Genomic DNA, 13,348 nt, shown 5'->3' with positions numbered 1-13,348 from the left:
AGTTGACATTGTACCTAAACACACCATAGTTAGTTCACATGGTATAGCATATCATATAAACTTTTTTACATTATACCGCCGGTAATAACTCAAAATTCAGAGAAATGCATTATGACTGTATACAAACAAATAGAACAGGCAACACTAACTGTTATAACATTGTACCAGTCAACATAAAATTTTATCCAACATTCTTGTAAGAGTACATGAAATGGGTCTTTTTTAACCGGCATAAACCTATAATCCCTAAAAACGGAAAACGAAGCTCTAAGATACAATGCATTGAACAAAATCCTTGTCTGATTGAATGGTTCCTATAACGGATGTTGCTGTACCAAATTTGGTGACGAGGGCATTTGCATAGAACGTTCGACAAATTAGTGACCACTACAAAGCTATAATACTTATTAGCAGCATTCAGAGAATGAATTAAAGTGTTTAAGTCTTTGCCGTTGCAAAAACGACCATTCTTAAAAATTATTCCATAATAATTTTTCCAAGTGTATAATGATTCTACATGTAGCAAACATGCCCGACTCGACAACGTATACTCTTGATAGTGAAATTAGATCATATTACAATAAAGATTATAAAATAAGATTGATTCTTTTTACCCTTGTAGACAACATACTGTAAAGCATGATTTTTGAATCTTCAAAAATAAACCAATGAGTTTCTCTGTGCACTTACTTACTTTTGTAATCAGACTTCGGTTAAGTGTTGTTGTGACTTGAAGCCTGCGCATTATTTGTTTGAAATACGTTTGAGTTCATGTACCTGTCTCTTATCATGTCATGTACACGGTACTTGTGTATAAACAAGATCTGTTGTAAAGGTTCAATTAGTACTTTACTATTGAGACCAGTTCTAGTGTCGTGCTAACCAACAGACCAATATTTACGTCATCACTGTGCCAATCGAAAAAAAATTGGCGCAGTGAGAAAATATGGGTAATTCAAGTACATTGACTCTTGACTGGATTTGTATAAAAGAGGGGACCATAGGCGAGAACTGTTCAGAATAAACCCAACGATAGAAGGTCCCAGAATGCAATAGGAGAACTTAACAGGTGTTCTTATCTTATCGCCCACGGTACTCAGAGACTCTCCCCTTCGTTCATTAGCTGCCGTAGGACCGCGGGGAATAGCACTGGCAGTTTTTTTAGCTCACATTTAGAACAAATTATGCATTTCTATGTTATATTAACTAGCGCCATTTTGGCGGGATGTGTGAACGCACAGTTTAGTCTTCAATTTGGAACAAATGCCCCGGCGCCAGCCCAAATCTCTGGTAAGAATAATCCTTTCAATACCATTTATTTCAAAGAGATAAACTTCAGGGGATTGATAGGAAAATTGAGTTGGTCCTCGCGGATTTTTCAAGGAAACACACCGAACACGTCAATGGTGATCACAAGCTAAATAGGATATTCCGAAGAACTAACAACATGGCGGACTGCACCAAGAAGATGATCAAATTTTGATTTCTTTGTCAACAATCGCGACTTTTTTTAAGAAGAGGAAGGATAAAGAAGCACGGTTCACAGTTACGATTTTTTGTTTTGTTTTGTTCGTAGATGTCCATAATTCATTTTTTTCAATAACAGATATGTTGCACACTTATAAAGTTGAAACATTTTATTTCATTACGTATGAGGGTGTTGGAAAGTGTCATATGATATTTTGTTGTTTGTCGTGTATTGAAAAATTTCTTGACTTTGTTCCTTTTCTTCCACAGTTTGCAAGGACAAGCTAGACAATTGTCCGGCGTTCGGAAAGACTTCTTGTGTTGCGCCGTATGAAGAATGGGCACGTGATTATTGCCCACTTTACTGTGGATTTTGCCAGGGTAAGAAACAATCGCAATTTTATCCGTTCTAGTATCCGATCTTCTATTACGACATAAACACATTTATACACGTTTATTTCTTAATAAGATTTAGTATTGGTGACTGATAATAAATACTGCAGTAATCTTAGATTTTGTTTTTAAAAAATCAAGAAATGACAATCGGTTCTAAGCAATATACCTGTTAAACTGTTTTGTTTGTAGGACCGCCAACCACCCCCGCACCTTGTCTGGATACGAGAAGTGATTGTAAGCAATACGGACAGCAAATCTGTACCGACCCAAAATATGCACCTTGGGTTCTTGAAAATTGCCGTTACTTCTGCAGACAATGTACCGGTAGGTTTCAGAGAGAGAGAGAGAGAGAGAGAGAGAGAGAGAGAGAGAGAGAGAGAGAGAGAGAGAGAGAGAGAGAGAGAGTATTGTGTTATGTTATAAAGTACTGTAATAACATTTATATCGTATTTCTTGCTTCAGCGGATCAGCTCATAAATGTTGATTCTCAAACCACCACCATCCCCCCTGCACGTAAGATTAATTTCTGAAATTACATACAAATATTTTATCAATCAAATTCAAATTTCGAGTCTTTTAAAGTAATATTGTGAAGTTGCATATGTCATTAATTAATGCTTGTAATATTTCGTTCAGGTTGTGTTGATAAACTGGATAATTGCAAGGACTATGGACAGGCCGCATGTACAACATACAAACCTTGGGCAGAAGATAACTGTATGAATACGTGTAAATTCTGTGTTGGTAAGTTTTATTGGTTTATTTTCTTTTTTTTTTAATTTTGAAAGATGTGAAAATAAATGGAGGGAATATGACACATGTATGTAGAATTTGAAAGTTTGTTTTGAACATGTACAATAACCCCGGATTCTCTATTGTTTTGTTTTGCATTGCATTTGATATATTCATGTTAGATACGTGTAGCTACTTTTCAGTTCGAAATTGTTGTAAAGTGAGCGAAAGGGGTCTACAAAGGACTGTAATTCAAATAAAATAAGAAGTTTAATGTCAAAATATACCTTTCAGAATAACAAAATGACCCCTTCTTCTCGTAGTAACCACCTGTTTTCATTGTTTGATTGGTAGTTCTAGCCAGTTTTTCCTTATAGTTTTTGGATTTTTTTTTTGTGTTTGTAGGGTTACCTACGCCATCGCCGCCGTGTATCGATAAGATCCCGAACTGTAATCAGTACTCCAAAGAGTCCTGTACTAGCCCATCCTATCGCCCGTGGGCTGAGGACAACTGCCGTGCCCATTGTAAATTCTGCACCCCTGCAGCCGGACAAGGTATTTTGCTGATTTTTTTCTTGAAATTCAAAATATATTGCCAGAAATATAACAATCTTAAAGGAATTTTGCGCGTCAGAATCGCCTATTCATATTTTTAAAGAGCAATTTTTCCAGTAGATTGTAAACAAAATATGTGCTATTCGATAAATGACCACTCAAAAAAAGAAAAAGAAAATGCCGTATGTTTACCTTGAAACTTAGCAAATAGATGTCATCTCGAAAACCTAAATGAATAGTGGGTATAAAAAGAACTTGGGATTGTTTAAAATTTTGCATTCGACTGTTGAATTAACGTGTACTAGAAATAGTAAAATTAGATGTAAACTTCATGCACGTGTTGGGTGGATTATGTTTTATTACGCAAAAAAACTAAGTCTACATTTCATAATAACTTTTTTGAAAAAGTTAAATATAAATCGTGTCCGTTTAAATTTTAATTATCATTTAATATTTTAAGACAGAATGTAGAACTTTCAATGCTTTGTGTTGGATATTTTATAATAACTTTTAAATCTGAAAACAATTCCTCGGGAATTTTGTCGCATTCGAAATACTTTCTAAACAATCAAAGTGGTCTAGATCCAAACATTTGATGACGTAATGTACGAAAATACTGTATGGAAAGACGTCACCATAGATTAAGCGGCTCTGTCAGTTATGTAATAACAGGTAGGGTCGTAAAGTCAACTTAGTAAATATTATTTGTTTTCTTAATGATTTTACGAAAAGCATTAAAACCTAATAGAAAAGGGTTTTAAAAATCCCAATTTCTTACAAAATATTACGAGATCTGATTGAAACTTGACCAGTAGTCCACGAAAACTCACAAATCGGTGAAATTTGGGGGGGGGGGGGGGGGGGGGGGGGTTTAAAAGGCCTTAAGATTTGAACCCCATTCACGTCACAGATTGTATTGTAGATACAATCAGATATTTTAGAGTTACGCATAGGTTTGGTAAAAAACACCCTTTTCATCAATAGATATTGGCAGTAAACAAACTATGTGTTGAAACTGTAATCAATATATTTCATTTAACAGCGTTTAATTTAATTTAGTTTAGTTTAATTGAGTGCAATATTAATATGGATCAACACATGTTAAAAAAATTAAAGTCATTTGAATGAAATCGACCTATTTTATGGGGGTATATTTTACAGGTGCTACAGGCGGAGCCCCCACCCCAGCCATGGCCATGCCGACACCAGCTATGCCATTAGCCCCAATGCTTCCCGGAGGTAGAAGGGGCATGGACGCCATTTCATGATTAAATCATTTTGCTTTCAATGTTTGCAGAAACAGAAATGTTTTTTGCTGTTGTGCAGTGTCGGTGTTTTGTTGTCCTGTTCTAAGGTTGACTTCCAATGGGAGAAGACTTGTCCAACCATTGCTAATTGTTGCAAACCTTACAAAATGAGTCTTCTTTGATTTATCATTTTATCATACAATGTTCATGTTTGTGTTTTTAAACCTGTGTTGCTTGATTTCGTTTATTATTGGAATAAATCTTTTAAACCGTGCTTTGATTACAATTTTTGACCTCTTTTATCTCCCTCCTGTCCGCATACCAGTCCTGTTTGTTTTCATGATCAAGTAGAAAATAAAAAAGATTTTTGTAATTTCTTGGCCTCTCTACTTCTTCATTGCTTCCCTACAAGACCATTCATATCGTAATCTTTCGTATACACTTCAATGATTCTTGCTATTATCTTTCCTGTATTTTCTCATAGTTAATGAAATCAATATGTATATTAGGTTTCATCACTATCCCTACGCCGGTTCCAGGAATGACATATGCTCCAAGCAAACGAGAAGTTGTTCGTTAGTATGAACTATATAAATTTCAGGGAGGGTAACTAAGATGTTATTCGGGGATGGTAAATATAACATTTGTAGACCATAATTATGGTCTAAAATTTTACAAGTGTAAGTTTTACGACTTGAACATATGAATATTTCGAATTGTTTTTGTTAGCCGTCAAGCGCCAAGCCCCCCAGCCACCTGGTAGCAGTGCTAATCATGGCGGACCTGTACCGTTCGAACCACACACAACAGCCCCACCTACCACCACCACCACCACCGAGGCTCCAACTACAACCACTACCACCACAGAGGCGCCAACCACCACTACAGAGGAACCAACTACTACCACCGAGGCTCAAACAACCACCGAAGAACCAACTACCACCACTGAGGAGCCTACCACTACCACTCCAGAACCAACCACTACAACTACCACCACTCAAGCACCTACCACCACTACAACAGAGAAACCCAAGAAGGAGTGCAACAATCTTCTCGTTCCTGGATCTGCTCCAGAGTGTAAGTATTTAATGAATTTGTTTTTCAATTTTATCTCTAAAGAAGTCCCGACTATGTTTTTCAGTTTGGATTGTTTTTTAACAGAAAACATCTTGTTGCTATTGTGACATATTAATCTAAAAATAATGCGACGATTTGTTTAAGGGAATCAATTTATCAAAAAATCTGAAAGCAGAAAATGGACACATTGAAACATTTTCGGCCTAAATGAAAATATTCTAAAACATTTGTTAGATATCTAAGTAATCTGATGAATATCTATTTTTCTTTCCACAGCAAATATGCAGCACGGGGGAATAGATCAACCATCCCAAGAGTGTAATTCATACCTATATTGATATACTCTCATTCTCTCTCTCTCTATGTCTGTCTCTCTGTTTCTCAATGAGTAAGGTTTAATTCACTGAACTAAGAATAACATACTAAATGCATGCACGTTCTTTGACAGGCCACTGGGTAACAGAAAAACCAACAGAAAAACCCAAACCTACCACTGAAGCAGTCACAACACAGACGCCACAGGCAACTACAGAGGCACCGGCACCCAGTACGGATAACTCAACAGATGAAGTAACCAACACCACAGTGCCATCTATGACAGGAAATGAAACCACAACCGAATCTCCATCCCAAACAACCGACAATGGCTCTGGAACGTCTGGAAATGGAACAAATACAGATAACAACTCTACAACTCCTGATAACGGATCTGGATCTGTAACTACAGAGGCACCAGTGGACACAAACATGACCACTGCTGAACCAGTAGACGGTAACAGTACACCAAGCGTCGACATGACAACATCAGGGGAAGTCGTTACAGATAATGGTACTGATTCAAATATGACAACTTCCGGTGCATCTGTCACTGACATGACACCAGGTGTAAACATCACAGACCAAACGCCCGGGGTACCTACTAAAGCTCCATCATCCGCTGCACCTGTCACAGATAACAACGGATCTGGATCAGACAACTCCACCACCCCTGACAATGGCTCTGGTACGCCCACGGCCAGTGTAGAAGTAACAACCTCTGGAGCTGGAAATGTTAACACAACTGAGAATGTTTCCGGAACAACTGAAAACGTTTCCAAAACCAACACCTCTGCCGTGCCTGTTCCCTGCGGTTCTGGACCTGATACATGCGGACAAGGTACACAACTAATAATTTTAATAGTCGTACATGAAAAAATGACAATAACAAGGTGTCAACCAACTCAAAAATTCATAAAACGAAATACAAATTGAAAGCAGAGCAACACGGGCCTCTAAAAATATAGAGGTAGGATCAGGTGCCATGGAGGAGTAAGCATCCTCTGCTGACCGGTCACACCCGCCGTGCACCGAATACCATATCGGTATTAATGTCATTTTCGGGAAAATATAGCTTATTAGATGAATGCGAACAATATTGGTATCAATAATGATTGTACATGTAGTAATCTTGATAAATGCTGAATGGGAAGATTGTAAAATCATTGTTCATGAACTTTTGAATTAACATACTAGAACGATATATGTAATACAACATTCCTCTATTTCACAAATACATGTAACACATTTAAACATTATCAGTTTTATCTCTCTTGTAGTTTTCTAAAAAAATGTGTAGACATTTTAGACAATATTACGCTTTGTCTGTCTACTTAAAAACCAGACTTTTGTTGCTGGTGAATTTTATATTATTACCAGGCTTTTGCGGCATGGCGAATGTCTTTGATAAATATAACTCTTCATATTGTAGTAACGACTGGCGGCACTACCTCAGGTAAGTTACGGCATGTGCTTAAAAAATCAGAAGAAGCATACCACCTTTTGTTTATCAAAGGCTTAGTAAAGTTGTGCGAAACGGTTTGTGGATTGCTTTCATGCTAATAATTGGCAATCTAAGCGTTGATTAAAGCTTCATAAGCTGATCGCTTTTTGCTTTTGCCCATTGCTTTGATTTCTATTTATCCAAGCTATGTCAGGTACTAATACCACTGACGCGGGAACTATGACTACAGAAGATCCCGGTACAGGAAACACCAATACGTCAGAAGTAACACAGCCAACAATGGCCCCAACAATGGACAATGGCTCACAATCCACATCCTCTTCAGGATCAGTGACTGACGCTGTTTCTGGCACTGGCACATCAATACAAGTACCTACAAAGAGCCCCGGAAGCACCACTCCTATGAAAGTGCCAGTCAAACCTGGAACCGGTACGTCATTTTGTCCTTATATTTGTGGGACAAACATATTTTAAAGACATAAAGAGTTTAAATTTGAACGTAATTATTTGAAAACGATAATGAAGACCATTCTAATGTATTATGGGTATTTTATACTTTGTAGTTACCGATGTCACAGGTGATAACGGAAGTGGAGTCACGACCGGTGTCACAAGTGATGGTGGAAGCGGAGTCACAACAGGTAAATCACATGATCAAATCCACGCAGGTAATTCACCAATATTGTGATTGGATCGCTGCAGGAGTTACTACGATTGACTATCACAAGTTTTATTAATTATTACACCTTTAAATAAGTGAAGAGGCTTTTTGTAATCATCTTTGAGGATAGAAATATTGTGAGTATTTTTGGGTGTCAATAGCTTATACTTGTTTGATGGTATATTCGCAAATGCTGCTGATGCATTCTAAAGTATTAAGGAAAGCTTTGCTAATTATTTGCATTAGCATGCTACTTTATCATCCTGCTTTATATTTGCAAATTCATTGTGTTTGTTTTGGAATTATTATTACAAACGACACATCAAGACTGTAAGTATTTAAGTAAAGGCGATTAAAGTTTTGCTACTTTTAAATTACATTTTTAAGATCGACTTTTACAGTTGACATGACACACATCTATAGTTGTATATAATAAAACCACATTACAGCCGAACCTGTCGTGACTTCAGGGGGAGTGGATGTACCAACAAAAGCGCCCACAGGGTCTGCCACAGACAACGTACCAACCAAAGAGGCCAGCGGGCCTGTTGTGACTGGGTCAGGTGCAGTTCCTATTACAACAACCCCAAATATACCAACAAAGCATCCAACAAAGGACCACACCAATCATGGAATCGGACATAAATCCACTACTGAAATCGCGACTCCTACCAAAGGTCTTTTTCTTATTGGTTTTCCTCAATACAAAGTAGATTGTCACTTAACTAGTTGACCAATATTAACGTGCATCGTGCACGTAGGCACAAAGTATCTCACGAATTTATTTCCCGACAAATAACAAATGTCTTTTATCTTTGCATTTTGATCCCTCGAAATTGTGAGGAAGTAATTTGGTTTACGCTTGACTCTTTCATACTACTTAAAACCTTACTCATCAGATTTTCCGTCAATGTTCATTTTTTTAAAATACAAAACATTAACACTTAATTACTTGTTTGAAAAATGTTCAATAGAGGCCAAAGGTTTCATATGATTATTACCTTTATGCACAACTTCCTCCTCCCATAAGTGATCCTAAGACATTCCCATTGTAAAGAGGCGTCCAAGAGTTATACATGGATGATAGTTATATTCAGTATATTCTTACACACTACAGGTTCTTAATCTTTGGAGTTATATCATATTTTCGATAGAGGCTTTTGGTTGATAGGATTATGTTGTTTGAAATTCTAAAATGGCCATCTTGCTTTAATTTTTACAATAAGCATAATTCCATTCATTTTTTATTATAAAATAAATAAGATCACGCATATTTATCCTTGTTTGTCCAACAAAATAATTCATATCATAGGAAAATTAATAAGATTGCCCCAGTATAATGATTTTAGGTAACGATACAATACAGTCCGTTTAGATGATCCACAAAAGCAGGTCCACTTGAATTATATTATTTTATAGAAGCTAAATTAACAGACTTTATTACATAATTTGGCGCGCGCAAAAAATGGAATTGAAATGAAATGTTATTTTAATTATAAATATGTAAGTTTATTATATATAATATATTTATATTTGTATGAAGTTGTTGAAACCAACGCATCTAACGTACCAGACCCCGGCGCTACTAACTCCTTCACCGTGGACACGTCGAGTGAGTGAGAGCCACAGTGTTCTTATATATACTACTACTGAAGTAAATATGACAAAAGCCGTAGGCAGATTCGTAATCTGTGGATTGATACCAACAATTTTACAAAACATTCAAATCTTACGTTATGAAAAGTATGTCTTGTTGTAGTAAGCTAACTTACATAATGTATTTATACAGTATATTTTTCTAAAACAAAGGGAACATACTAAATAGTATTATATATTGACATATCTGTTTTTACTATTTAAGGGATGGGATTTTCGACTTCTTATTGTATTGCATATTTTTTTCGATGAACAGAGTGTGAGGACAACCCAGAAATCCAATGCATCTTGTATAACTACTCCCGAGTATGTGATAGGGATGGTATTTATGCTCCATGGGCCAAACAAAACTGCCGCGCGTATTGTGGATACTGCACAGGTAAAATAATTTGAAAAATTTAAGTTCTAAACAATCATAACTAGCTGAGGTATAAGTACCACAACAACAGTAAAATTGTCAAAAAAAAACAACAACAAAAAACAATTAACAAAACAAAACAAACAAACAAACAAACAAAACCCCTAAACCACAAAACAGAACTTGTATATTTATGTTATCTTGATATTCAAATCTATGCTATACTTTTAATCATGGCTGATTTTTCACAAATATTAGGTATTTGATTTGTGAGCTTTTATTTTTGTTTCAAAGTTATGACGACCACTATACCATGTGTGGATGTCCTTCCAAACTGTGACGAGTACCAGACAGATTTATGTGACAACAACTTGTACCGACTATTCAGGAATAAGAACTGCAGAAAGTTCTGCAAAATTTGCACAGGAGGTATGTTGATGAGATAACATTATTATACGAGCTTTAGACTACAAACATATTTCAATTTGGTTAATGATTATTTGTTCATTTATCAGTATGTAAAGCTGTCTTTTCTCTTCTCTTGTAGACTTTGATCATTTACCTCTTACGCCATCGCCCTCACCATCATCATAGCAGCGGTTCCCCATCAATTAGTCTGTAAGCTGCAGTCTGAATTTAAATTAATTACCTGTTCATCCCATGATAATAAAAACCGACAAAACTTATTTGCGTGGTGTTTTCATTATGTATTTAATAGATTAATCAGAATCATTTAAAATAAACTGTTTGTATATAGAAGGAAATCTGCAGATACATTGTGTTAAAAGAGCTCCTACATTATTTTACTAAAAAAAACGTGTTTGTGGCATTATGAAATTACGAGGGCCAATCAAAGATACGAAGACTTTTGCTACAGCTTTTTTACTTTACGTCATATTATTACAAAAATTGGTCGACAAAATTTTAAGAAATAAAATTCATCAATCTGAGGTAAAAAAAAATTAAATAAATTCCTTATATCTAACAAATTCCAAATTTTAAACTGCAAACATGAGGTCACAGCACAAGGTCAAATATTGTGTTATGCAATCAATAAACCATGTATTATCAAAGTAATATTTCTGAAAATTGGGCCTGAGGCCAAATAATATTTAAACGTATTGTGTTGATATTCTCTGTATCAAAATATGATGGGATATAATGTTTACTTAAACAGAAATCGTTTATAAAGATACGTTGTCCGTATTGAAATTGGCTTAAAAAAAAGATCTCCTGCCGTCATGGAGCAGCGAAAAGTGAAAAATGTTCAACCTTGAAAAAAAAACACCGCTGCAAGGTATGAGAATGCACGTTGGTGCAAACAAGAAGTCAAAAATTATTTGTGTATTTGTTTTTAATGTTATACATTTTGAGAGGTGGTAGAAACTGTATTCTGGATATCACAGGAGCCTGAAAGAAACTAAATTATCAGTAAATAGGCCCACTTTGTCCAATATTAAATAACGTCATCTTACTTTCAATGTTATATCATATATCTAGTAGTTTATCAGCCCTGATACAGGTGTTTTTGACTAGATGAGACAGCAACCGGAAGCTTAGGCCGTATCGCCCTTAGGGCGATATTTCTCTGTCTCAGCCCGTCGTCAAGGGGATGTATTGTCCTCAAACATAAATTCGTTAAATTCCAATACCTCTGTTTTTAATGGGACTAGTTTGTTAATATTAATGATCATCGAAACATCAAGCGAAAATGGTGGAGGCAAAAAACGCGGGACAGAGTATAGGAATTTGACAGGAAACTTATGAAATCCCAGTAAAAGAATTTGACTCATTACGAAGTTTGATAGAATGGAAGTTTCTCTCTCGATAATTTTGAATTTTAGAAAATAGTGCTTTATCTGAGATGACAGACCCCTTCTGTTGAATATCAAATGACGACGCTTTGTCAAAAAAGCCCTACAACCCTTACAGTTCTGAACACAAGGAATAGAAACGAATGAGTTTTGTGTATCTGAAAACTATGGTGTCCGGATAGGGCCATTTGCGTTAGCGCGACATCGCGTTCAGATAAACGAGACATCGCGCTAACACACAACACGCCGTCGCGCTAACGCAACTTTGCACAACACGCAGTCGCGCTAATGCAACTATGCATAACACACCGTCGTGCTAACACACAACACGCCGTCGCGCTAACACAACTTTGCACAACACGCCGTCGTGCTTACACACAACACGCCGTCGCGCTAACACAACTTTGCACAACACGCCGTCGCGCTAACACACAACACGCCGTCGCGCTAACACAACTTTGAACAACACGCCGTCGCGCTAACACACAACACGCCGTCGCGCTCACACACAACACGCCGTCGCGTTAACACAACTTCGCACAACACGCCGTCGCGCTAACGCAACTTTGCTAGTTTCACAGTCTAGTAGGAAGTCGTGTCCGGAAATATCAGACTGCGCATGCTGAAATATGTAGGCCTGCACGCAAGCATGAAATAAAAATCAATAAAATGTACTTTGAAATATATATAATTATTATTTTCATTTATTATCAATGCATATGAATAAAAATATAGTTACTAGTATGTTACTGTATAAGGATATGCTAACATGCATATAAATTATTATAAAATCTACCAATTGATAAATTTACCTTAAATATTTAATATAATTCATTAAATCAACAATAATATATTCATGATATGTTATATACCTGTTATTATACATTTTAAAATTATTAAAATCATTTGGTATTATACAGAGCACCTAATATAAATTTGTGACATGTACATGTTATAAATATATTATTGCTGAATTAAATTTCAGCATGCGCAGTCTAATATTTCCGGACACGACTTCCTTCTAGACTGTGAAACTTGCAACTAATTAATTTTTACCAAGATTTAATTAAAGGAAGGAATCTTTTCTGGGTTTCGACTTGCCAAAAGTAAATTTGATTAAATGTTTAATAAAACAAGATGAGAGAAATTTAAAATATCATATTTTTCTTTTTTTTTAAAGTATCATACAACTTTGCATAGAAATAGTATTCAAAGTTTAGAATCTAACAAGGACTATATTTTTGGCGGAACATTGGCATAGGAAAAAATATCACATGTTTTTGCAATTCAGAATTATTGTGGATTTATGGTATATTTAGCATTTTTCAAACAATAACATTAATGTTGGAATTTTTCAGTTAATGTGAACTAATAATATGATACTTGGGTTTCAGAATATGTTTTTAAAATATGGTTTGCTTATCAAATACTAATTTTAGTAGCTTTTTGAAGCGCTCATTTTTTAAATAGATTTGTGTGAAAAAATCATTAAAATCGAATTTTTCTCTTTTCTTTAATGATCAGTAAATAAGCGTTTCTGTCACTTTATAACTTCACATAAGGTTTTTATGATATGTAAAACTCAGAACTATTTTAATATTGAAA

At 35.7% G+C, this 13,348-nt stretch overlaps 1 protein-coding gene across 7 annotated transcripts; it reads left to right on the top strand.

Moving 5' to 3' along the window:
- The first annotated feature begins 1,033 nt into the window (after window positions 1-1,033).
- Window positions 1,034-10,615, top strand: LOC105333069 (mucin-21). 7 transcript variants are annotated; one of them, XM_066068401.1, is made up of 19 exons: window positions 1,034-1,290; window positions 1,738-1,848; window positions 2,053-2,187; window positions 2,326-2,376; window positions 2,500-2,607; window positions 3,001-3,150; window positions 4,312-4,389; window positions 4,907-4,972; window positions 5,127-5,474; window positions 5,751-5,792; window positions 5,923-6,630; window positions 7,222-7,245; window positions 7,448-7,684; window positions 7,818-7,895; window positions 8,365-8,592; window positions 9,459-9,527; window positions 9,828-9,950; window positions 10,224-10,358; window positions 10,477-10,615. In XM_066068401.1, the coding sequence occupies exons 1-19, from the start codon at window positions 1,185-1,187 to the stop codon at window positions 10,521-10,523; spliced, it is 2,844 nt and encodes a 947-aa protein (XP_065924473.1). In that variant the 5' UTR covers window positions 1,034-1,184; the 3' UTR covers window positions 10,524-10,615. The 7 variants fall into 7 exon arrangements, with proteins under 7 accessions (XP_065924473.1, XP_034329263.2, XP_034329261.2 ...); XM_034473372.2 differs by having other exon boundaries at window positions 7,439-7,684; window positions 8,386-8,592; XM_034473370.2 differs by having other exon boundaries at window positions 7,439-7,684.
- The last annotated feature ends 2,733 nt before the right edge of the window (window positions 10,616-13,348 follow it).

Source organism: Magallana gigas, chromosome 8 (assembly GCF_963853765.1).
Source record: "Magallana gigas chromosome 8, xbMagGiga1.1, whole genome shotgun sequence".
Classification (NCBI taxonomy): Eukaryota; Metazoa; Mollusca; class Bivalvia; order Ostreida; family Ostreidae; genus Magallana; species Magallana gigas.
This window is presented reverse-complemented; position numbering and strand designations above follow the sequence as displayed.

Coding starts and splice junctions, on each gene's coding strand:
- LOC105333069 (XM_034473370.2), top strand. CDS start 1,185: ATGCATTTCTATGTTATATTAACTAGCGCCATTTTGGCGGGATGTGTG. Junction 4,390..4,906: donor AGCCCCAATGCTTCCCGGAG/GTAGAAGGGGCA, acceptor TATGTATATTAG/GTTTCATCACTATCCCTACG. Junction 7,246..7,438: donor GACTGGCGGCACTACCTCAG/GTAAGTTACGGC, acceptor TATTTATCCAAG/CTATGTCAGGTACTAATACC.